Source organism: Vanellus vanellus, assembly GCF_965231255.1.
Source record: "Vanellus vanellus genome assembly, chromosome: 2".
In the NCBI taxonomy this organism is placed as follows: Eukaryota; Metazoa; Chordata; class Aves; order Charadriiformes; family Charadriidae; genus Vanellus; species Vanellus vanellus.
Genome location: NC_138906.1, coordinates 73,941,474 through 73,964,356, shown reverse-complemented (window position 1 = coordinate 73,964,356; position 22,883 = coordinate 73,941,474). Strand labels below are relative to the sequence as shown.

Here is a 22,883-nt window from a genome sequence, read left to right as displayed (position 1 = left end):
GGACCATGTGAGCTGAGCTAGCGTTTACCTTGATGTGTCATTTCATCTCTCCTCCCATTTGCTGCGAGTGCTGCTGCGTTGTGACTGTCCGGTGTCAGCGCCTCTGCCTGGGAGCTCCTGTTTCAGGTAGGCTTGTATTTTTTTTTTCTCTTTGAATAGCCAGATTATGACAGGCTGGGAAGTTCAGGAATGCCAGGGGCTACTCGGAACAAGAAAAAAAGGGAGGGTAGAAGAGAAGAGATAGGAATAAGCTTTAACTGCTCTTGTGCTCAGACTGCTTTCTCTTTCCCTGTGTTATATGGAATGTGTATACCTTCCAGCTCAGGCAGGGCATGTGAGTAAGGCACGTGTTAGAGAAGGTTGCTTCCAGGCAGGGCTGCTCCAAGAGGAGAGTTTTGTGGAGACCGTGCACATTGGACGGCATCCTAGAGCAGCACAAGACCAAGGCAGATTCATCTTAATGCAAGAAGGTGTGAGGGAGGAGGAGATCCCTTACTTGGGCACAAAACGGTGGACTGTGGCTACCTGCGTTTCCTAACCAGAAAAACCACACTGAGGAGAAATTGTTTGCTCACAACAGCCTTGCTGTGATTTTAACAACAGTGCCAATTCAAACCGACAGCTTTGCATGCGAGGGTCACGAACAGGAATGTCATGATACAGATGGTTTTGTCCTAACAATAGAGTAGAAAATACCAAGTGACTCCAAATAAACACGAAATGGGTAACGTTTGTCACTACTGACGGAGGCCAAACAGGAACTCGAAACCGATGTGCAAAGCCTGTGCATCTTGCTTTTTAATTAGCTGAAACCAATCACCTATATTGATTAAGTTTACTGAATACTAACAATATTCCGAAGATAATATCCTTGTTATCTGGAAAGGTCTGTTCCCATGCATCCGCAGGGAAGCCATTTCAATTGCTAATCCTACTGGGGAGTGTGTTTCTGCTACAGGAGCCACACCGAAAGCTCCTTTCGTGCTAAAATGAGAATTGCTACAGTGCAGGTCCAGGGAACTGTAAAAAGGAGCTACACTGCAAGTCTCAGTGAGCAGCGGTTTTATTTCCACTAGCACAGACCCCTCTTATGCAGCCTCTGTCAAATAGCATGGTAAATTTGATCTTCTATTATCTTTTGGTCCACTAACTCAACTCTGCTTTTGCACCCAAAATATGCTGAGGTCTAATACAATCCACAACAGGAGAAGCCATGGGCATCATGAGGTCTGCTGCCACTTTGCTGCTCTTTCACTGACATTTGCTATAATATGGTTCAGATTTACATCCAGATTTGGCTTCTCCCTGCATCTGAACTTCAGATGAGCTTGTAAAATTGACAACTCACTAATACCTGAGAGTTTTTCCATTGAGGTGGCTCATGTGACTTGCACACTCTATTTCTTTGTTTCTTTGCTCTTTATTTTGTGTGTGTGCGCGCGTGTGTGTGTGTTTTCTGCCTATAATCCCAGGCATGGATCTTTTTTCACAAAGATCAGCACAAGGTAGAACTAGTAAAAAAAAAGAAAAAAAAAAAAAGTTTTGAGAGCTTGGTTTTCCACAGCAATCATTTGCATGTATGTTTTCAGCTTTTTAAATACTAACCATGCTGGAGAAGTGAGGCACCAGGATTAAGAAGTAGCGCCAGGCATGCAGCCTTCCTTCCCTGAAGGGTAGTAGTACTGAAGGATCACGGTTATTCTGGATCGCTGCAAGGGTGTTGGCAGCAATGTCTGTGCAAGAAAAAAACAACAGCAAGGAAAAGCTAAATCTTGCATTTCACTCCTACGGTGAGCAGGCCTATATCTCTTGTATTCTGCACACAGCTTTTGTTTGCTACAGACCACAGCAGTACTGCAAACTTCAACACCTAAAGAATAGTCTCCGTATCCACACACATACACACGCGCGTATAAGTACATATATTTTAAGTTCCTAAAAGTCTTCCTAGCTGTGTAGTAGGTTACACAGTGCCTGAAATAGAGTCTTAAAAGCATCTGAGCAGACAGTTCCAAAGGCATCTAGATGCCTTGAAAGACCCCAGCCTTTGATACTCTGGAAACGCTACCTGTGTTTTCTGCCCCCAGCTGAGACTTCCCCAAGGGAATCCTGGCTTCTGCAGGAATGCTGGCACTTGCCCCCAGTTTTCCTCCTTCCACATTTTCCTAACTCCAGCTGGATGGAGGTCTCTCATGTTAAGACCATAGCACAGGGGAAGAAATGGTCTTGCAGCCAGGTGGCTCAGTGAGCAGGTGGGAAGACATTGAACTCAGTGGTCTATTGAGTGCGCAAGGGAGAGCAAGAAGCTGCTGTGGTCATGGCAGTTTGTGTTACTAAGCTGTCGGGCAGGTGAGTGTTGTTTGCTCCTGGATATAATTCACTGTAACAATCAAATTAGGAAGGATCACTGGTTTGAAGCCCTGCGGGCAGGTCTGTGCAGCTCAGGACAGCATTCCCCAGTCACTGCACTGGTGGGACATGTTTTGCCTTCATGGTGGTGTTTGCTGTGTATTTCTTTGTTGGACTTGGGCAGCGGTCTCAGCTCAGCATCTGCTCATCTCTCTGAATCCCCTTTTAACAATCTGTACTGTTGGGCTGTGGCAGCGTTTTCCAGATGACTTCTCAGCAGCATCAGGCAAGTCTCTGTTACTTCCTGGGACTTTGCACACCTCTGTTCCAGCCCCTCCTCGGCTCCATCAGAGCCGTCCTCCTTCCAAAGGTGCTGGCGTCTGTGAAGAAGGCTTGCGGTGGTGCAACAACTGCCCCCTCCGCCCCCCGCTTAGGCCACTCGGTACTTGCACGATTTCCCCCCCTGACCTGGGCCACATAACAACCCAACATTAATCAGGAGAAAATGCAGAGGGTAATGGACCAGAACGTTATGGCAACCCTTTAGCGCGCCTGGTTCCCATGTGCCCTGTGGCTTGGAAACAATATTGACAATCGATCACTCCTGACAATATCTGGATCGTGGCCCAAAGCTGGGGGGTGATACCAGAACTTCAGGATCTAGCAAGTTCTGGGATTATGCAACTGGTGGAAAGTACCAGAATATCCCATTGTCTGAGTTGGGCCGGAGTGAAAAAGTACCTGAAAAAAGTCAATTATTTTGGACCCTATAAATAGTGACCCTAGTGAGACCCTTTGAACTCTCCTGGATCCCAGTGGGCTATGACCAGCATCTCCCATGAGTTTGGATGCTGCTCAGGGAAACACCTTGAGGGTTAAAGGACCAGGGGGAGTCAACCTCCTGAGCCTCAATTAGCAGCAGCTGAGGAATGCCGATGCACTGTGAGTATTTGCTCTAAACTTGAGAAGAAGGAAGTTTGAACTATAGGATAGCCTCTCTGCCATCCACCTCTCCATCTATCTACGTGTTTCTAATATACACATTAGCTCTTACAAGCATGGGTGTTCATATATTTTACTGGATCCAAATATTTTCTCTGTGTGTGTGTGTAAGGAGTCAAAAGGGGCACCTGTCATCTCACTGGGGTCACCTGCTGTGAAGGGACCTTGGTCGTAGCAGTTAAAGCCTCAGGTGGTGTGTGTGCGACTCCTCGGGTGATGTGTGTTTGTATGTTTGTGTTTATACATATATGTATTTATTTGGGATACCTTATAGTGAGTTCATGTGAATCTCATCATTTTCGAATCTGTAATTAAGTCACTGTTCAATTATTTTGTAAATCACCTTGTAAATCCTTAAGTCAGTTAATGATTAAAAAAAAAGTTTCAACCTCCTGATCTACCTCGAATCATTAATAAATTTTGAATTGCTAGTAAATCATGACCATATCAAACATTTCCATCCATGACAAGGCTGCACTGGATCTCCATTGTGACCACAGCTGTCCCTACCTGTCCCTGCTGACACCCTGGTGAGAAGCTGCTCTGCTGCTTGCCATTGCTGGGTAAGCTCGACTGCCAGGTCTGTCCTGCACCAGTGATCCTCTTGGGGGACAATGTAGCCACAAGTCCTTACAAGGTTTCTCCACTGCTCCTCTCCTCATTACAGCTTGTGACTGTACCTGATGGGTCGAAGCCACTGCTTGCAGCCTTCAATTTGTTTGAATGGAGACTCCCAGAGAGCGTTTGGGGCCAGGACAGGAGGAAAGTGTAGCTTCTGGGAGGGACGTGCCAGTGCCCGAGGTGGCTTCTCTGCATGAGCTGAAAGGTTGGTGATGGTATTTCTGCTTTTGTAGCGTGCTGGACTGCCCAGTCAAAACATTTATTGCTGTAATCTCAGATCATCTGGTATTTTCCTCAGCATTATTTCACATTGAAGCAAAATGAGTTGATGTTGGAAAAAGTTAATGTGCTCCAAACGTGCCGTCTCGTGGCAGCAGATGCACATGAACAGGCTCGGGGTTGGAAGAGGGAGAGTTACCAAGTATTTCACTTTAGTCAGAGCCATGCCAGAAGCCCTCATTGTATAAACATGTTGTTATACCAAATGCATGCACGGCTTTTAGAAACAAGAATGTCTCATCAGAAAGCCTAGGGTTAGCTTAAGTAGTTTAAACAGCATGTTTCGCTAACCCAGTTCCTTGTGATGGATGTAAGCCCAGAGCTCATCGCAACTCATCCATGACACTTAGCAGAAACTATTTGGCAGATTTACAAATGAAGAAAATGAGATTTACAGATGAAATTTACAAATGAAGAAAACAGTGCTGAAAAAAACCTGATGGCTCCGATATAACTCTACGCAGAGGCAAAAAAGACTGTCCTGCTTCTTATATGTGAGTGTGGGTGGCCTTACACGGTAGCACGGTGTGCTGAACAAACCTTTCATAATTCTGAAGCAGCGATGACTGATACACTTGGGTGGTTCAAAAAACGTTCCTGTAAGTGAAAAAATAGAATGCTGCAAGAGGTAAATATGAGGTTTTCCTGCCACAGGGTGCATGCACAGGGACTTTTACACTGATATGATAACATGAAGGGCGAGTGGGAAGGAAGCAGTTGAGAACATACCCATAAACTGAATTCCGGGACACTGTGAAATATGTAGTGCCGTCTGTTCATTGCCAAGCCAGTAATTATGCAATGTGTCTGCATAATCTTCAGGGTGCTGTGGAGCAGCTTCCATCTGCAAGTTGTTCGCCTCTTATGCTGCTTCCACATCAACGGTGACTATGAAACGATTAATATTGAAAGTAAGGACAGCAGCTGCATACTATGAGTCAGACGGACGCATGCGTTCTCCAGCAGGAAGCAAGCGCAGCCAGCAAAACGAGCCGTTTGGAGTGTCTGATCTGACCTGTTTGCGATAGTTCGAGTGAGACTTTTTATCTGAGCAGCAATGAATAATCTCAAATACTGCTTCTTTGCTGTTTTGATTCTCAGTGTTTCACTTCCATTTGTTTTCTATGCTGTTGACTTGCATGCACAAAAATCTCTTTGGAGGCTGAACATCTCAGTGAGTTCAACTTTAGCAGAAGCCTGTAAAGCACTTACTGAAGATAAGGCAACCTTTCTGAAGGAAAATGCTTTAAAAACATCGTTCACCGAATCTAGTTGCAGAGAGTACATCACGCAGAATCACTACATCACCTGCGCCCTCTCGGCTGAGGAGGCTGCCTTTCCCATCGCCTACATCATGACCGTGCACAAGGAGTTTGAGACCTTTGAGCGGCTCTTCAGGGCGGTGTACATGCCCCAAAACATCTACTGCATCCATGTGGACGCCAAGGCGCCAGCCCCCTTCCGGCAGGCTGTGCAGCGCCTGGTGGGCTGCTTCCCCAATGCCTTCCTTGCCTCCCGGGCGGAGCGGGTGGTCTACGGTGGCATCTCCCGCCTGCGGGCCGACCTCCACTGCATGAGAGACCTCTTGGCCTCGGCCGTGCCCTGGCGCTACTTGCTCAACACCTGCGGCCAGGACTTCCCCTTGAAGACCAACCAGGAGATCGTCCGGCTGCTGAAGGGCCTTGGGGGGAAGAACATCACCCCCGGGGTGCTGCCGCCCCCCCACATCACCGTACGCACCAAATACGTGCACAGGGAGCAATTATACTCTTTTTTTTCTTTCATGCTGAGGACATTTGTGCACAAGGCGCCCCCACCCCACAACCTGACCATCTACTTTGGCTCTGCATATGTGGCCGTCACGCGGCCCTTTGTGGAGTTCGTGCTGCAGGATCAGCGTGCCATCGATCTGCTGGCGTGGTCCGAGGACACCTACAGTCCCGACGAGCACTTCTGGGTGACGCTCAACAGGATCCCAGGTGAGTGCGCCTTCACTTTTGTTTTCTGTAGATACGCAGATACACGCACAGGTGCTCACATGCACGCACACACAGAGAGACATATATCTGAGGCTGATTTTGACAAAGCCCAGATGAGATATTTAATCAGATCATAATTGATATAAAGGGCTGGTCTATCAAATAAGCTCACTTGCCCTTTTTGACCATTGAGGGAGAGGTGGGCAGGATGCGCATTACCGCTCTGCGTCTGAGCAGGAAGAAGCCCAGGGGATCTAAGTTCAAATTTAAATCCTTGGACATTTCAGATGAATTAAGCCTTTTATCTGTAAAAATTGAGATGGAGAAAAGAGAAGGAATAAAGATGAAAACACGTAAGCTACGTAAGCATTATTTGGAAGGTGTTTTCTACAAGATGTTCATTTTGCTGGGGGGAATTTTATTTTTCCACAAATAGAAATCAATTCCTCCCTCTCTCTCTCTCTATTATTCCAGAGCCAGAAAATCTGAGTTCAGGCTAGAATCTGCTTCTAGTTGTCACCTGCTTTTCTGTGGGCACACACACATGCACACACACCAGCTCTCCCGTAATTGACACCTGCAGAAAACCCCTGTACTCATAACCGCTGCCTAAACTCCATTATACAAGGTCAAGGACTTGTTCAGAGAAGCAGAATCAGAGCTGGTATTTTCATCTTTACCTTATTTATTTACAATTCACTTTGCTTTGTTCTTACGACTGGGAAATGGTCAGAAGATGCACAGGACTTCCCCATGCATGTTGCTTTTAGAAGCACCTGGTAGGGCTTTACTGCTCCCAACTCCCTAGAGCTTCACAGCAGCCCAAAGCAGGGATATGAGGAATGGAAGCAAGGATAAATTTATTCTCCTGTCATTTTTTTCCTTTCCGCCCTCTCCCTACTCTAACTTGTGGGAAACGAAACCAGGGAGCAGTAACAGAGAGGCAGAGCATGTCTACTTTAGCCTGAGCAGCGGACTGTGGGTCCATTTGGCAAGGCCAGTCTGCTTTCAAATGACCACATAACTCTCTGAGAGTAGTGCTTGCTCTTCCGATAATTATATTTTACAACTGGCATGCACAAGATCCACAAATGATTACTGATGGAGGGGGTTGGAACTCGATGATCTTCAAGGTCCTTTCCAACCTAAACCATTCTATGATTCTATGATACTTATGGTATAATCATCAGCATATATTATTTGTAGCTAGCTGACTTTTCCAGGAAGCTGGTTGCTGTAATCTCATTATAGTTCATTGCCTCAAAAGCAAAAAACCTGGGACCAGATATGTTCTCCACAATCAGAAAGTTTTTGGTGGTTGCCATTTGTTGTACTGCACTCTGTAGTGTACATCGGCTGCATATTTCATTGTTTATTTCCATGATCATCACCGTATGCTTTCCAGTGTTGCACATTGGCGTAAAGCTTTTTTGTGTTTGTTCTCTTTGCATCCAAAAGAGGAATCCAAAAAACGATGAAACACTTCCACAGCAGATATGTTTCCTTCCTCTTCCTTGTTTTCCCTGCCATCACTTTACAGTAGGTGGCTAAAAGTGGCCATGCAGCTCTGACAGATGTACTCAGGGGCTGCTGTGTCCAGGATTTTGAATCCAAACTTGTAAGTGTAGCACAGGGTGTCAGACACTTCCCTGTACTGGCCTTGAGTACTGGCTTCAGTTTTAGGCCTCTCACTGTAAGAAAGACATTGAGGTGCTGGAGCATGTCCAGAGAAGGGCAATAAAGCTGGTGAGGGGTCTGGAGAACACGTCTTATGAGGAGTGGCTGAGGGAACTGGGGTTGTTTAGCCTGGAGAAAAGGAGGCTGAGGGGAGACCTTATTGCTCTCTACAGCTACCCTGAAAGAAGGTTGTAGCAAGGTAGGGGTCGGTCCCTTCTCCCAAGTAACAAGTGATAGGACAAGAGGAAATGGCCTCAAGTTGTGTCAGGGGAGGTTTAGGATGGATATTATGAGAAAGTTTCTCCAGCACTCTCTGGACACGCTCCAGCACCTCAATGTCTTTTGTGTAGTGAGGGGCCCAAAACTGAACACAGTATTTGAGGTGAGGCCTTACTAGTGCCAAGTACAGGGGAATGATCACTTCCCTAGACCTGCTCACCACACTATTCCTGATGCAGGCAACAAGTTGTCCTTGTTAAAATTTCACTGCAGTTTGTCTGAAGTAGTAGCTTTACATTCCAATGAGATCTGTTGGCTGTCAAGGAACATCTCATTCACATCCCTTGGAGTGGGTGTGAGATACAAGAGCAACACCAGAAATTTCTGAGTAGCACTGCTAGCAAATTAATCAATCACGTTAGCCAACTCCTTATTTTTAAGTTTTTAAATGGCCATTTGCTTGTTCAAACAGACCTGTGTTTTTTCCAAATGATTTAGCTTGCACTGAGCTTTTTGCTACAGCAACTTAATAATTCAAAACTACTTTGGTACCTCTCCATCCCACTGGAGTTTGTAGATAGGGTCTTGGAACAACGTTCTCCTCAACGTATGCATCATACTAATATGCACAATTGTGGTTATTTTCTGCCTGTTAAAATTATTCCTTTTCCTTAGCTTAGTGCCCAACCTTCAAAAGACAGAGACAGAGATGCAGAAGTTTTTTAAAATGATTCCAGACAGTGGTACCAGCTGAATAAGCCGTTTTCTAGAAAAAAGTATTTTGTACCTCTGTCTGCAGCGTTACTCATATAACTAATCCTTGTTCTCTTGTTCATATTCTCTATTATTTTAATGAGACTTACTGATTGAGCAAGAACTTCTCATAGGAGTAAGGCATAAAAAAATAGGGATTTTCCTGTGACTGTTATTGAGCTGTTGTAATCTTGTCATCAAAACCTTCCTCTTTTGAAAAACCTGCTTAAGGGGAGGTGTTGCAACACAGTTACAGCAATCACAAACACATCTTCACAGCAAAATTTCCTGAAAAATGGCTCTTGTCTTCTATCCACCATTCAGATACTATAGTTCATTTGAGACGATATAATATAAAATACGGTTTGGTCTCTGTGCAATCCGCAGTCATTGGAATTTAAGTACTGCTTTCAATAGCAGCAATACTTTACTTCACAACCAATTGTTTGCTTCTCACCAAAACACCACTTAGTTATGACAGGATAAGGAAGGGTATGTCTTCAAGTAGTCTTTTTGAAAAGCCACAGCTAATAAATGGGTTTGTGTTCCTTCCCTTGATTCTCCTTTATCTTTACAACTATCAGACATTGGTGTAATAGGCTTCAAACTCCTTGAAGAACAGAACCAGATGACAGTAATTTAAGGAATAATTTTTTTCTTTCTAAATTCTGGCATCAGGTAATGTCTGTCACAACTCATGCATGTAACCAACTAAACTTCAGTCCAGATGCAGTAACAGAGACTTTCCTTCATGTTCCCAGATGCTGAGTTGCCAACAGCCTTTGTTTTTGTTAGGGGGGAACTCCAGTCAGGCCACCTGAGTCTGTCCCCTCCTTTCATCTACGAGCAAATTCATCTGACCACACCTAAAGCTGTGTTACGCTTGTTGAGAGACAAACCCTGATGCCAGCACCCACCTGGGCAGCCGGGGTGGAAGTTGGAAGAGCCATGCCTGAACGGGTGCTGGGGTGGGCACCGGTGATTCCTGCAGAGCGGCTCTCCTGTTGGCTGTCCTCAGTGCCCAGCGTGTCCCCACAGATCCAGCTCACTCCCATTCCAGGAAGCAGGTGTTTCCTGAACAGCCCTGTAGAGTTTAGCTCCTTTTATGCAGGACTGCAACCCTGCCAAAAACACTAGAGTTGGTTTACGGGTCAGTAACAGCTCAGAAGAAAACCTCATTCAAAACACATAATCAAACGAAGCTACTAGAACTGAGACCCTTTCCTTATTATCCACCAGATGATTCAACAGAGGAGATGCAGTTTAGCCCTCTTATGATTGTCAACAGCCTGATGGCTCAAGGAGATGGCATGCATTTCCTTAATTCTGACCACTGTCTTGAAAGAAGTAGTTTGAAATAAGCTTCTATTTTTCCTGAGTTTTATTTCCTTTGCTCCAGGCTCTGAGGTTTCCTTTAAAGTTTGACAATCTTGAGTTTAGTTTTGTTAACCCCTCACCCCTCTACACACACGTTTTTGCATTCATGTACCCCACTGAAATGAAAATTTATGGTAGCAAAATAAAAAATTGAGACTTTGTACTTTTTTAAGGAGGGGTGGTGGTTTTTTTTCTCCATTGTTTCAATCTCATCTTGAAAGAAAATCTCTTCTTCTGAGGACTCACTCCTATCTTCACCAGCCACCTCCCTCCCATAGGCAGGTGGGGACAACTTGTCTCGCAGGACAAACAAGAAGACAGACAAAACAGGATTTCAGAGCAGATCGTTCTTGTATGCTCTTATGAGCCCAGTCAGACAAATTCTTGTTGCTGTACAAGGTTAAGAGGTGACTGTTTCCATCCTACTTGCCTTTACTTATCTGCTTCTCTCCATCCTCCTAACACTGACAGTTTAACTCTTTGATTTCTCCCCTGAGCAGGTCCGTAAAAAGACAAGAGCTGAACAACACCCCCCCACCCCCCACCCCACCCCCCAACAACCTTAACTTACTGTTAGAAAGCCTAAAAATAGATTGGGTGAACCTGGGAATGGAGCCCTGCATCCACGATTGGGACTCCTCGTGCAGCCAGGAGGGCCGCGAATGCACAGCTGACCCGTGGGGTTGTGTCCCCTTGTCCTCAGCAGTGCCAGTGCCATCCTAGGGACTCTGTCTAGAAATGTGCCCCGAAGGCGGCAGGCGCAGGGAGCACCCCAGGGTGCTGGGTCAGCCGTGGGTGGTGGCAAGGCTGCCCTTCGCCAGCGTGGGAGGAGGCTTGTGAGGGTGCGTTTCATGGGTCGACCTCGCATTTGTCTCCTCTTGGTGTGGGACCAGCTGGGAGCTGCTGGCCAGGCCAGGGGTAGGCCACGGTTGGCAGTGTGGGCCATGTGGTGGCGGCAGGTGGTGGCACTGCTGGTGGCTGCCACGGTGCTGCTGGGCACTGCCATGTTGCTGTTGCAGGGTGGGTGGCAAGTGATGGGCAGTAGGAGCTCCCTGGAGGCCATGGTGCTGGAGCAGGCATGTGACATGCTGCTGGCTGGCTGGGCCCCCCACCTGAGGGGCAGGCAGCTGCCACCATCGCCAGGGGCAGACCCCTGCAGTGCCTATGTGTCCCGCAGCTGCTACATCACCTGTGCCCTCTTGGCTGAGGAGGCTGCCTTCCCCCTTGCCTATGCCACGACCCTGCACAAGGAGCTCCAGACCTTTGAGCGACTCTTCAGGGCGGTGTATGTGCGCCAAAAGGTCTACTGCGTCCACGTGGATGCCAAGGCGCCAGCCCCCTTCTGGCCAGCAGTGTGGCGCCTGGTGGGCTGCTTCCCCAATGCCTTCCTTGCTGTGGTCTATGGTGGCACCTCCCGCCTGCGGGCTGACCTCCACTGCATGAGAGACCTCTTGGCTTCGGCCATGCCCTGGTGCTACCTGCTCAACACCTGCGGCCAGGACTTCCCCTTGAAGACCAAACACAAGATCGTCCAGCTGCTGAAGGGACTTGGGGGGAAGAAGGTCACCCCTGGGGTGCTGCCAACCCCCACATCAGCACGCACCAAATACGTGCATAGGGATGGGGCCGGGCACAATAACATGGAGCTGTTCACCCCTCAGTTGCACAGGGCACCCCCACCCCACAACCTGACCATCGACTTTGGCTCCACATATGTGGCTGTCACCCAACCCTTCGTGGTGTTCGTGCTGTAGGACCAGTGTGCCATTGATCTGCTGGTGTGGTCCAAGAACACCTACAGCCCTGATGAGCACTTCTGGGTGATGCTCAACAGTATCCCAAGTAGGGCATCAGGTCCAGGGAGGGCACAGGAGTCATCATCCTGGCATGTGCCGCCACTTGGCCATTGCGTGGTGCCAGCTCTTTGTGGTGGCCACCACGGCTCGCCTCTCCATGGACTTGTTCCCAGCTGTGGTTCTTCGTGGTGCCCACCAGCAGGTTGTTGCCAATCCTGTTGTTTTACATGGAGAAACACCCAGGGAGGTGACAACCCATGTTGGCAACACCAGTGGCAAGTGATGAATGTGTACTGAGCCTCCTTGAGCTTGATGTCCTGGACATTTATCTGCTTGGCTGAGCTGCCTTCTGGGCAGAACAGCACTCATTACTGGGTAAGGGAGATCCCAGGGGTGGTGGGCCTTGCAGTGTGATGGGTTCGGGGACGCTGCACGCGTTCCTGCTTAGCAGCAGCTGCCCTGCCCCATGAAGACCCAGGGACGCAGCTTGGCATCCACTTTGCTTCCACCGTCTTTGGCCATACTGTCTCACTAGTCCCACATGTACTTCCTTGTACCATCTTGCTTCTCCAAAAGCCACCAAAGGGGTTTGTCAATTTCCAGGTCCCTGTCACACACTGGTGGGCTGCACGCCTTCACTTGTAGGGGAGAGCGTATGCACTTGCCCACCTATACATGGCCCACCCCAAGTCTTGCATGTTTCCCAAACAGAAATACATAGCCCTGAAGTCCAGCAAAGTCATGGTTGATTTCAATCAGGTCTTTCAGAGTAATATTCCCAAGGGTAACGTGTACACCATTTCAGGCAGATTTCGGAAGTACAAACTCCTGTGCACCAGCTTATGAAGTGCAGGAGAAAAGCTTGGGTCAGTTAGTGGTACAGAAATGTAAATAAGTTTTCTCCCCTTCCCTAAAGAGAAATGCCAATGAGGAAGCCCAGGCTGCTTCAGGGGATGGGTGGAGATTAGCCCGTTGGCAGCTAGGTTTTAACCGATGTGTTGGTTTGATCCTGGAATCACAGGTACAGGACTTGGAAGGTCAAGGCATGTCAGGCAGCCTTTTATGCTGCGAGATTTGCAGCCCGATGTCAGTCTATGTGCGTGTTACAGAAATGCCAACGCAGTGGCTCATTTTCTGTAAGCTGCCTATTTTTTTCTTCATAATACAGGGTAGCGACGCAATAGGGAAAGGCAGTGGGCTGTCTCTTGGAGCCAACACACACAGATCAGCTCTCAACAGAATTGCAATGGCAAAAACCGGGGAAGAGCTTAGCGGAGAAGCAGGTTGTGCTGCCTTTGTGCTGTGAATGAGGTCCAGGCTCTGAAGCAGTGTTTTTCCTGCCTCCAAACCTCTACCACCAAGGGAAGACATGAAATTAAAGGCGTCAGAGGGGCTGGCCCGTCTTTCTAGTTGCTTGTGTGTCTTTTCACACCTGAGCTGTGCAGTTCTGGTGGCTGTTTCTAAGAGCCGGTGGTGGCAAACTCATTTCCAGGGCAGTGCCCAGTACTGCTGCCCACGAGGCAGCTCTTTACCCCTCCTTGGTTTTGGGGACAAAACTTGGCTAACCTCGACGGAGTGGCAGACGAGAGCTGGACAAAAGTAGAGCGAGCAACTCATGGTGATATTTATATTAACTTTCACCATCAGCTCCACCTTTCAGACAAACTGTACTTATAAGAATAGGACCCCACAACAGCTTCTGAATCTGAAATCAGTAGCTCAAACAAATATTTAAAGGAAAATGTGGTAAATCCATTTTTTTCCCCAGTGCTGAGCTGTGCATTCCCTCACTCTTTAATTAACTTACAAAAATGCCTAGTTTACTTAATTTGGGAGATGGTGAATAATGTGAAGTCAGTAGTTTTGTATTCCTAGAAGGCAGTGCCTTCCAGTGTTTTTGTGGATGTCCTAGGGTCGTTCCTGTATTGTCTGTCATCTTTCTGCTTTCCCACTGTGTCAGCATGTTCCGAGTCTTTCTGCACACCACATTTACTGCCATCTGTTATGAACAGGTTTTTAATTTGGGATGGTACTGCACATCGCAGGCCATTTAAAGTGTTTACCCCCTGCCATCACTGCCTCTTTGTCTTTTTATCGTTATCTTTAGTTTAACGCTTTCTGCGGAAGACTAACATTTTCTGAATTTTCCCCAGGACAAACCCACATTTTTTGGCATGTTATTTTACTTGATAACAGCCCAATATACAGAGGGGGAGAAATAAAATCATGAAGTTCTGGTTATAGCTGCCACATATGTCTGTTTATGGCAAAGTGCTATGGTGGCTCTGCTGTTAGATCAGGCGGTCGCTTTGCATCAGATATAAAAGTCCTGACTCGGTATTTGCAACCAATCACCCTTACTTACCACGAACAAGCTATCCTTAAAAGCACAGAGCAAAGCAAGCAAACAGAAAAAACCCCAAACCCTGATGTTTAACCTTTCTTCCATCCAATTTCTCAAAAAAACCCAACTCCAAACCCAAACCCACCTGACGTTATACAGTGCCTTTAGTGTCTCGTTTGTCTTTCACTGCACTTCTCTTCAAGCTCACAAGCAAAATAGTTGTTGGGTTATGGTAACTATAGGGGTACTGTACTTGTTGCCATCTCGGAAAGGAACAGAAAAAAACAATGTAGTAACAGATCTTTGTTTTCACCTTTATTTTTCAAAAACCACCGTGATGACACGCTCTCAACTACCATTTTGGCACCGAGGGCTTCTTGCGTGTGCTGTAGTCACTAACTGAAATTGTGCTTTACAGAACCGCTGGCGAATCACCCTGTTTAGGATTGTAGCTAACCAGCAAAATAAGTAGCCTATATTAATACATATTTTGAATGCAGTTATGAAAATCAGGAAGACGAGCTAATTAGCCTTAAAGAAAGAGAGAGCTCAGAACTGGAGATTAAAAACTCGATTTTTTTTTAGTTAAAATCATATTTAAAGGGCTTAGGTTCCCTGTCTTTGCACAGGTCCCACAGCTCCAAACCAGTGCTATTAGGCGTTTTGTACAAGCTCTAAAAGGCTTCGTTCTCATCTCCTTGTAAATCAAGAAAAATGGCTGTCTTTTCAGTATACAGAGTTAGTACAAATGACAGAAAATAATACAAACGTTATGAAGATGTGTTCACAGAAAGCTGCCCGGTTCCTTCTGTGCCACAAGTGTTTCCTTTAAAAGGAAAACGGGAGGAAGCAGGAATAACAGGTTTTAAATATCCCTATTAAAAATCTCGAAGAAAAACACTCAAACGTTTTTAGCTGTTAAAACAGCGTAACTTTTGCATCGGCTATGATTAGGCTATTACCAGGTTTATTAGTATTTATTAACAGTAACAATAAGTAATACTGGCAACACTGTCAGACTCCCCACCCCCTGTGTGCACAACAGAGATTGATAAAAATGGCAGAGTTTTGCTAGTGAGGAGGGCTCTCCGCTATGGGAGGGCTCTGGGGTAGGGGCTGAGCTTCAGCGGTGCGTGGGCAGCACGGACCAGTGATACCCCAGTTTGCCATGTCACCCCCTTGGGCGCGTGGGGAGCAGCCGGGTCGGTACAAATCCTTTCCTCCCCGGTCACCGCCACCAGTCAGTGGTGGCACTTCTGCTACATTTGTTAAAAAGCTCGAGCCCCGGGTACCCCTCTGCAGTAACACTGCGGTAATTCTTTGCATTTGAGCAACTCAGTCTTCTCGGTTGCTTTCAGCTTCGTTAGGAGAAAGCAGAAATAACGCCTGTGGTTTTTTCATCTGCTGGCATGTACGTTGCATGTTGCATGTTCTGCCTTTTGACAGCTCAGGTACAGCATTGGTCATTGCTTGCTGGGCAGGAAAGAATAAAAGACAGCTATTTTTTTCCAAACGGGCAAATAAGTTATATACAAGTGTCTGTGCTACCGTGAGAAATTGGGGTCTTTCCAGCTTTTCGTAGCGACGTGGTTTGTACATCAGGTGGCAGTTACACAGACAGTAACATTGTTTTGTTCTTCAACAACTGATTGAGCCAACAAGAAAGATAAAAATTGCTGAAAGGGATGAGTTCATAGAAAGCTTTTAATATTTTATACCTTTGCTTTCCCCCCCCCTTTTTTTTTGTGTATTCTGAAGGCTGTTTTAGGAACTACTTAAATAAACTTTTTTTCACTGAATTGAATATGATACTGCAGTACAGATCAAGCACAGAGGATTCTCTAGCTGTACCTACCTGATCAGCTCTTGGTTTCAAAGGCAAAGACTTTATCCCATGGTGACAGTCTGTTATAGTTACTGCTTTGTGCTGAAGATACTGAAATTCCCTTGACTCACAGCAATTGCCTACACATTGCATACATGTTGCCTGTTAACTCTTCAGCAAATTCCAAACACTGTGTATTCAGCATTTCCCCCTTCATTACTTAAAATGGATGTTGGCCAGGTTATAGCAGGACTTGATCATTTACTATGAGGAGAGGTCCTCTTACCAGTTTATCTCTTAGATAGGTCCTGTGAACTGCCTAGACTTACATATATTATTATATAACATTATAGGTTATAATTGAGTTTCAACAACTCCATCCAGTTATATCATGCTTGAATTTGTTCTGTTAGCCTCTTTTCTAAAAAAAAAAAAAAAAGCAAGCATTGACCACTAAATTCATGACAAGGTACTACATGTTGGTGGCCCAGTGTTCAAATAGCCCTTGGAGGGGAGTGCTGGTTGGGAAAGTGACATGAGTACATGCATGCAGTATCATACTGAGGCTGTTGCAAAAAAGGGATTTGATTTTTTTAGGTCTCTTGAGCTGACATCTTGCTTATGTCATAAAAGCTGCTTTAATGAAGAAACTTGACAACAAGGCTAGCAGCCAGGCATCTGTTGATGCATATTCCTAAGTATTTCATCCCAGTTCTGTGGAGAAAGGTCCCAGAGAGTGGACATAAACCCGAACACATAGCTGATAAAAGAACTTATTACTTGATTTTCTATTGTCTAATTACAGGTGTCCCAGGCTCCATGCCCAACGCATCATGGGAAGGTGACCTGAAAGCAGTGAAGTGGATTGATATGGAAGAGAGCCATGGAGGTTGTCATGGTAATGTGTGCATTTTTCTCCATTTCTTAGAGAATCGTAGAATGGTTTAGGTTGGAAGGGATCTTGAAGATCATTCAGTTCCAACCCCCCTGCCATGGGCAGGGACACCTCCCACTAGACCAGGTTGCTCAAAGCCCCATCCAGCCTGGCCTTAAACATCTCCAGGGATGGAGCTGCTTCTTCCTGTTCATATAGTGAAAAACACTTGACTGTTGTTCCTGCATTCCTATAGCCTCTAATCATAATGTGATAGTCTTTAGATGGCACTTCACTGGAAGGAAGACATTAAAAAGGAGTCATCTCCTTCATAGTCCATATGTGAATGACAGTAGCCACATAGTGAGAAAGCTGGAACAGTTGCTTCTTCATCAGGAATTTTATAGAATATATCAGCCTTGGAAAGGGGGATATTTGGCAGCACTTAGGGCTCACATGAGTTAGCTGACTGTTTTCTTGGAGGCCTCGAGAGAATTTTCTCGCAGGTGGGTGGGAATAGCCCACGTGTATATCCCACACTGGGACGCAGATGCCCTAGAGCCAGCAGCAGTGTGCAGGGCAAGTGTCCTGTGTGAACTTGGACAAAGCCCAGCTCTCAGCTGGGCACTGATGCCTGCCAGAGCCACAGTTGATGAGGAACCTAAGAAACTGCGGGCTGACAATGATGGTTGAGCTTTGAGTTTTCCTACTTCACTTGACATTAGCACTAAATCTTCTGTATGGCACACTTAATTCTTCAGTCACTGGTTTCTACATTATGTACTGCTACTACTTCTGACATATCCAAGTGGGACGAGAAAGGGAATGCCAAAAGGCTAATAATACAAATTTTATTTCAAGAATTCTTAATCCAGAATATAGTTATTTGTGTTGTGGAGAAAAATGTTGAGAACTTCAATCAGTTTCAATTACAGCAGTTTTACATTGGCATTAACTGCATCAAAATCAGTGAAATTACACCAATATCACCCACAATTAGGTAGTGGAAAATCTAGTATGCGTAAAAGTATGAGTTCCTCTTCACTGGCAGAAGGAAAATCCCATTTGCTGTGTTTCAGCCTTGTCTGAGAAAGAGTCTCAAGTAGTAACGCTTCTTTTCTAAGCTCTCTCCTTATTTTGCTCACTGTTTATTCTGATGTAACTTTTTTCCTTTCATCCTATTATTCATACTTATTCCCATTGCATGTCCAGTAGGCCTTTTAGCATGTTCATTGTGTAGGAGACTATTTATAGTGGCTTTGCAGATAAAACTTCTCAAAAATAATTATTGGGATCCTTGATTCTGAAATTGCTTTTTCCTTTTTCTTTTGGCAGGCCATTATGTCAGAGGCATTTGTGTATATGGAACAGGTGACCTCAAGTGGCTTTTTAACTCCACCTGTCTGTTTGCAAATAAGTTTGAGCTTAAAACATACCCCCTGACTGTGGAGTGCCTGGAGCTGAGACATCGGCAGAGAACCTTGTCCCAGAGTGAAGTTCAGGTGGAACCCAACTGGTACTTTTAGCTAGCAAAACCCCAGGCTATGACATCGACAGAAGCAGTCAGGACAACAGCAGCAGCAATCTTAATTTCTGCTGTGCCAGAAGAACAAACTCACGAGATGGGTTTCTTCGGGATGTTCTGTAGATGCAGCTTGGGTAGGCTTGTCTCACCCTGCCTGCAAACCTCACCTTACAGTTAACACCTGGAGGCCAAAGCACAAGAGAGCCAAAAAAAAAAAGACAGCGGAGTAAAACTCCTCTTGCAGCTGGAGGAGCATTGCACTTTTGCCATTTTTAATGGGCTGTTTTCCAGCCTCAACTTTTGCCTTGCTACACTGTCATTTCTATCTTTTTCTGTAAAAATGTAAACAGAGTCTCGTGTCTAAAAGACAAGTGTGCACATTTGGTAAGCAAAAAGGTAATGAGTCACAGTGAGCAAGATATTAAAAGCAGGACCACAACTGCCGGCTATGCATACAGATACCCTTTTGTCAAAGATACTGATATTTACCGCAGAGGACTGATGGAAGAGCACTGGAAATGGAATAAAGACACTGCACTTCCCAGATCTTACCTGTTCTTTAAATATCTGTTGGGACAAGGTTTGCAAGAGAAGACGGCATCTTTTACTACATCAATGGGTGTGGTTAGAAAAATCCGATAGGCTTTGAGGCACAGGAGCCCTTCTTCACATCTGAGAAACGGGCGCTTGCGTATTTGTCTTACTTGGCCAATTAAAAGAACTGGATAAAATAAAAAAACTCTTTACACGCAGGTTTCGGCCCACCGGTGTCCTTAGATCGTCACGTGTAAGGACACAGAGGGAGAGATGGATAGCGGGGAAGGAAGTAGCAAGACAAATATTTTCAGGACTGAAAGAGCAGTGACTGAGCTTTGGCAATAACTCGGTAATTTTGTGTCATATTCTGATATGGCATAAACCTTCTTCCCAAGTACGCTTCCTTTCGTCTTCATATAATGGTTAATGCACATACTTAACCTTGGGGTCACTTCATCACAGCCCTATTTTTATTCCCCAATAACAGCCACTAGAGGGAGACCATCAAATGTCTGAGCAGATTTTCACTTCCAAGTTTACATAAACCTTTAAAGCACACAAAATCTCAACAGACTAGGCATGCCGCAGAGAAAAAAATCAGTGCTCAGGAATATTTTTGTATGGCAAACAGAAGGCAACAGTTACGGCTATCGGTCATTGTGTCCTAAAAAACAAATCAAGGAAGCAAAACTATGAATACTTCATCCTGTAGCTATGACGGTTGTATTTACAGGGCATTTTAACAGCACTGTTGAGTGACCTGATTAGCAGCACAGAGGCTGTATAAATCGGGATGCCTGAATCTAAGGAAAGCGTGTGTGCTGCTCTCCTGTCTCTCTTCTGAACAAGTGAAGATGGCTCAAAGAGTACTTCTTGAATAACAGCAATTTACCATCAACTTTATTAAACCATTTCTAGTTTCAGGGTCTTCTAGCAAACTGGATTGCAACCTGCAGCAGTTCAGAAATGACAACGCATCATATTCGGGCATCCTGAAGCGTGGCTGGTAACCCCCAGGGAAGGGTCTGAACAGCCAGGATCTGCTTCAGTCAGCTTATTCTGCATTTATTGCTGCCAACACCTAATAACGCAGATCCCTGCAGAAAGGCACCGAGAATTTACCTTCAGAGCAGAAAATTGGTGGAAATCCTGTTCATTTTTTTGGAGGAGAGAGGAAAAGAATAGGGCTTTGCTAATTTGCTGCCATGGTGGCAGCTGAAGAGAGAAGTATTTCAAAGAGAGTCATTCTTTTAAAGAGGGAGTTTTAGGGTGTCCGACTTGAGAGGTTTGGAACCAGCCCCCCCTTTGTTTTATTAAGCTGAATATTCCCCAGATTGAAATGTCCCAAATAAAATATACACATTCTCACCATTTTATGTGAATATTTAAAGTAGCACAGAGTACGAACAAGATTACTTTTCATTGTTCAGACTCTGCAGGCAAATGGCAAAATATCACCCAACAGCAGAAACAGTAAGCTTGGCAGTTTGAAAATACAGATATAAAAGGGTATTGTGCACTGAGCCTGAACACATATAGGTATTTTAAGACTGGGTTATATTACCTATTTAAGTAAAGAACCCAGAAAAAACATCACAGCTGGTTAGTCTATTGAGAGACCTAGAATGTCCAGCCATGATTTAGAGGGTTGGTTTTTTTTCATGAATGCTGCTCAATGTTATGTTTTTCTGGAAGTCAGTTAATTTGTTTTCATTGTGTGCCCGATTTTGGGGTGCAACACCTGTCTCATCAGCCTCTTTTTTTTTTTTGAAAAAAAAAAAAGAAAGAACATTACAACTAATCACCACTTGTGAAGTGATGTGGAAAGAAAAGAGGGAACAGAACAACTTCTGGCAGCCAAGGTCAAGAAATGGAACTGAACCAAAGAGACCTAACGGTATTCGCAGTACTTTGGAATAGCAGTAAAAGACAGGGAGAGATGAAAAACTGGAGGAGGTGGCTGGTCAGAAGGACATTAAAGAGAGTTAGACTCCTCTGCACAGCAGTAATGACAGTGATTCAGTTCAGCAACTGTGGTGCACCTCCGTAGAGGGCGCTTGCAGTCCCACATCTGTACCTCTTTGTTTTCTACAATTATGGCAAGGGAAAAAGAAAAAAAAAAAGAATAAACTCTTTCCCAGGGCAACCTGTAGCTGCCTTTCTGAATCAGTATGAAGAGTGGAGCAAAGTTTTCAGTTCTGTTGTGTCGCCCACTCAGAAGCTGACTGGGTTGGGGTGTGTAAAGATCTCGCTCTCTCTAAGGGGACTTCCAAGCAGGTCAGACTTTCCGCTAAAGTCAGTTTGACTTGCCTAGACAACCCACTGGATGCCTTTCTGCTTAATGAGCTCCTAAAGACTGTTGTACACCTCACCCAAGGAGTCAGCACACCACTGTAAGATTTAAGGCATGTGAGACTGCAGCCTTTTGATGCCAAGGACAGTGAAATGAGCCTGGGAACAGGCTGCACAGGGAGGCTGTGCAGGCCCCATCCTTGGAGTGGCTCAGGACCCCACTGGACAAAGCCCCAAAGTCATAACAAGTACATCTGCACGGGCTGGCATCATTTTGGGATAAGGATTCATGCCTATGAATGAAAAACATCAGTCCCCTTTCCTCAGCCTTTGCATATTCCTAACACTAAGGACATTTTTACACACTGTATGACGCTGTATGAGCAAAGACCCTGCAAACTTCTGTGCCTGTTCTAGATACTGCAACATTTTTCCTTCATCCCCTAACACTTCAGATGTTCAAAATACTAAAAATGAGAAGAGAAGGAGTGTGCATTCCTCTTTTGTCACTCTATATGTGAAATAGGGAGGAGAGGATGCTTGGAGGTGCACTTCTGCACTTTCTGTCAGCGGTAGGGAAGAGATATCACCATTGCTTCACCCCTTGCATGCTGTTGTCTTAGCCTTGGACTCATCATCCGGATTTGTTTAACTGGTCTATTAATGCAAGTGGGTGGTCATGCAAGATACGGAGTACTCTGCTATGTGGCTGTACAGCATCGTAGTTGGGCTTACAATGGGACATAGGAGCTGACAGGGCTGGTGCTTGCTAAGTCTCAAATTAAGTGGAACTTTCTCCTGCAGGGTTTTAAAGTTCCTGTTGGATGTGAGAGTTGAGAGTTTCTTCCCAAGCTTTCACCTTCCTAAGATACATTATTTCTTCAGGTCCAGTAGCCATCATCAAGTGCTCGTTTTCCACCCCACAGTACAGCACCGTGAAGTTAATACACGAGCTGAGACACTCGTTCTCTCCCAGGGCAGCAGATCAGGCTGAGCTGGTGCAGTCAGCGCTCAGCGTGGGGTGACAAGCAAAGCTGCTGCTGAGGGAGACCCTGTGGCCACCCATTCCCCAGAGCCAGCCGACACCAGCAGGAGCTGCGGTTTCAGCCTCACGCAATGCGCGTGGCCGCAGGTCTGCTGTTCCCCATTGTGAATAACTTGCAGGTTTCACGCTATTTCCCTTCCAGCTGAACACACCCGAATACTCCCGAAAATCCCCCACCCTGTAGGAAGATGTACATTCTGTGTGTGTGCCTGCCTGCAGCATCGGAGGTATGCGCAGCAGCCAAAAATGTCCGGCAGAGCGTGCCAGGTTGCGGCAACTGTGAAAGAGTCCCCGGTGGCACAGCTGTGAGAGCGGGTCCAAGTGAAGCTGTGCCTCCTCGCGTTCACGGCAGGGCTTGAGCCTTCTGTTGCAAATGGGGCATCTGTGCA

The 22,883-nt window shown here is 45.8% G+C and overlaps 1 protein-coding gene across 1 annotated transcript; it reads left to right on the top strand.

Moving 5' to 3' along the window:
• Window positions 1-5,308: 5,308 nt before the first annotated feature.
• Window positions 5,309-18,621, top strand: GCNT2 (glucosaminyl (N-acetyl) transferase 2 (I blood group); the record flags this gene model as incomplete). Its single annotated transcript, XM_082479374.1, has 3 exons — window positions 5,309-6,230; window positions 17,027-17,119; window positions 18,431-18,621. 3 exons carry the CDS (start codon window positions 5,309-5,311, stop codon window positions 18,619-18,621), a joined length of 1,206 nt encoding a protein of 401 aa, XP_082335500.1.
• Window positions 18,622-22,883: the final 4,262 nt, after the last annotated feature.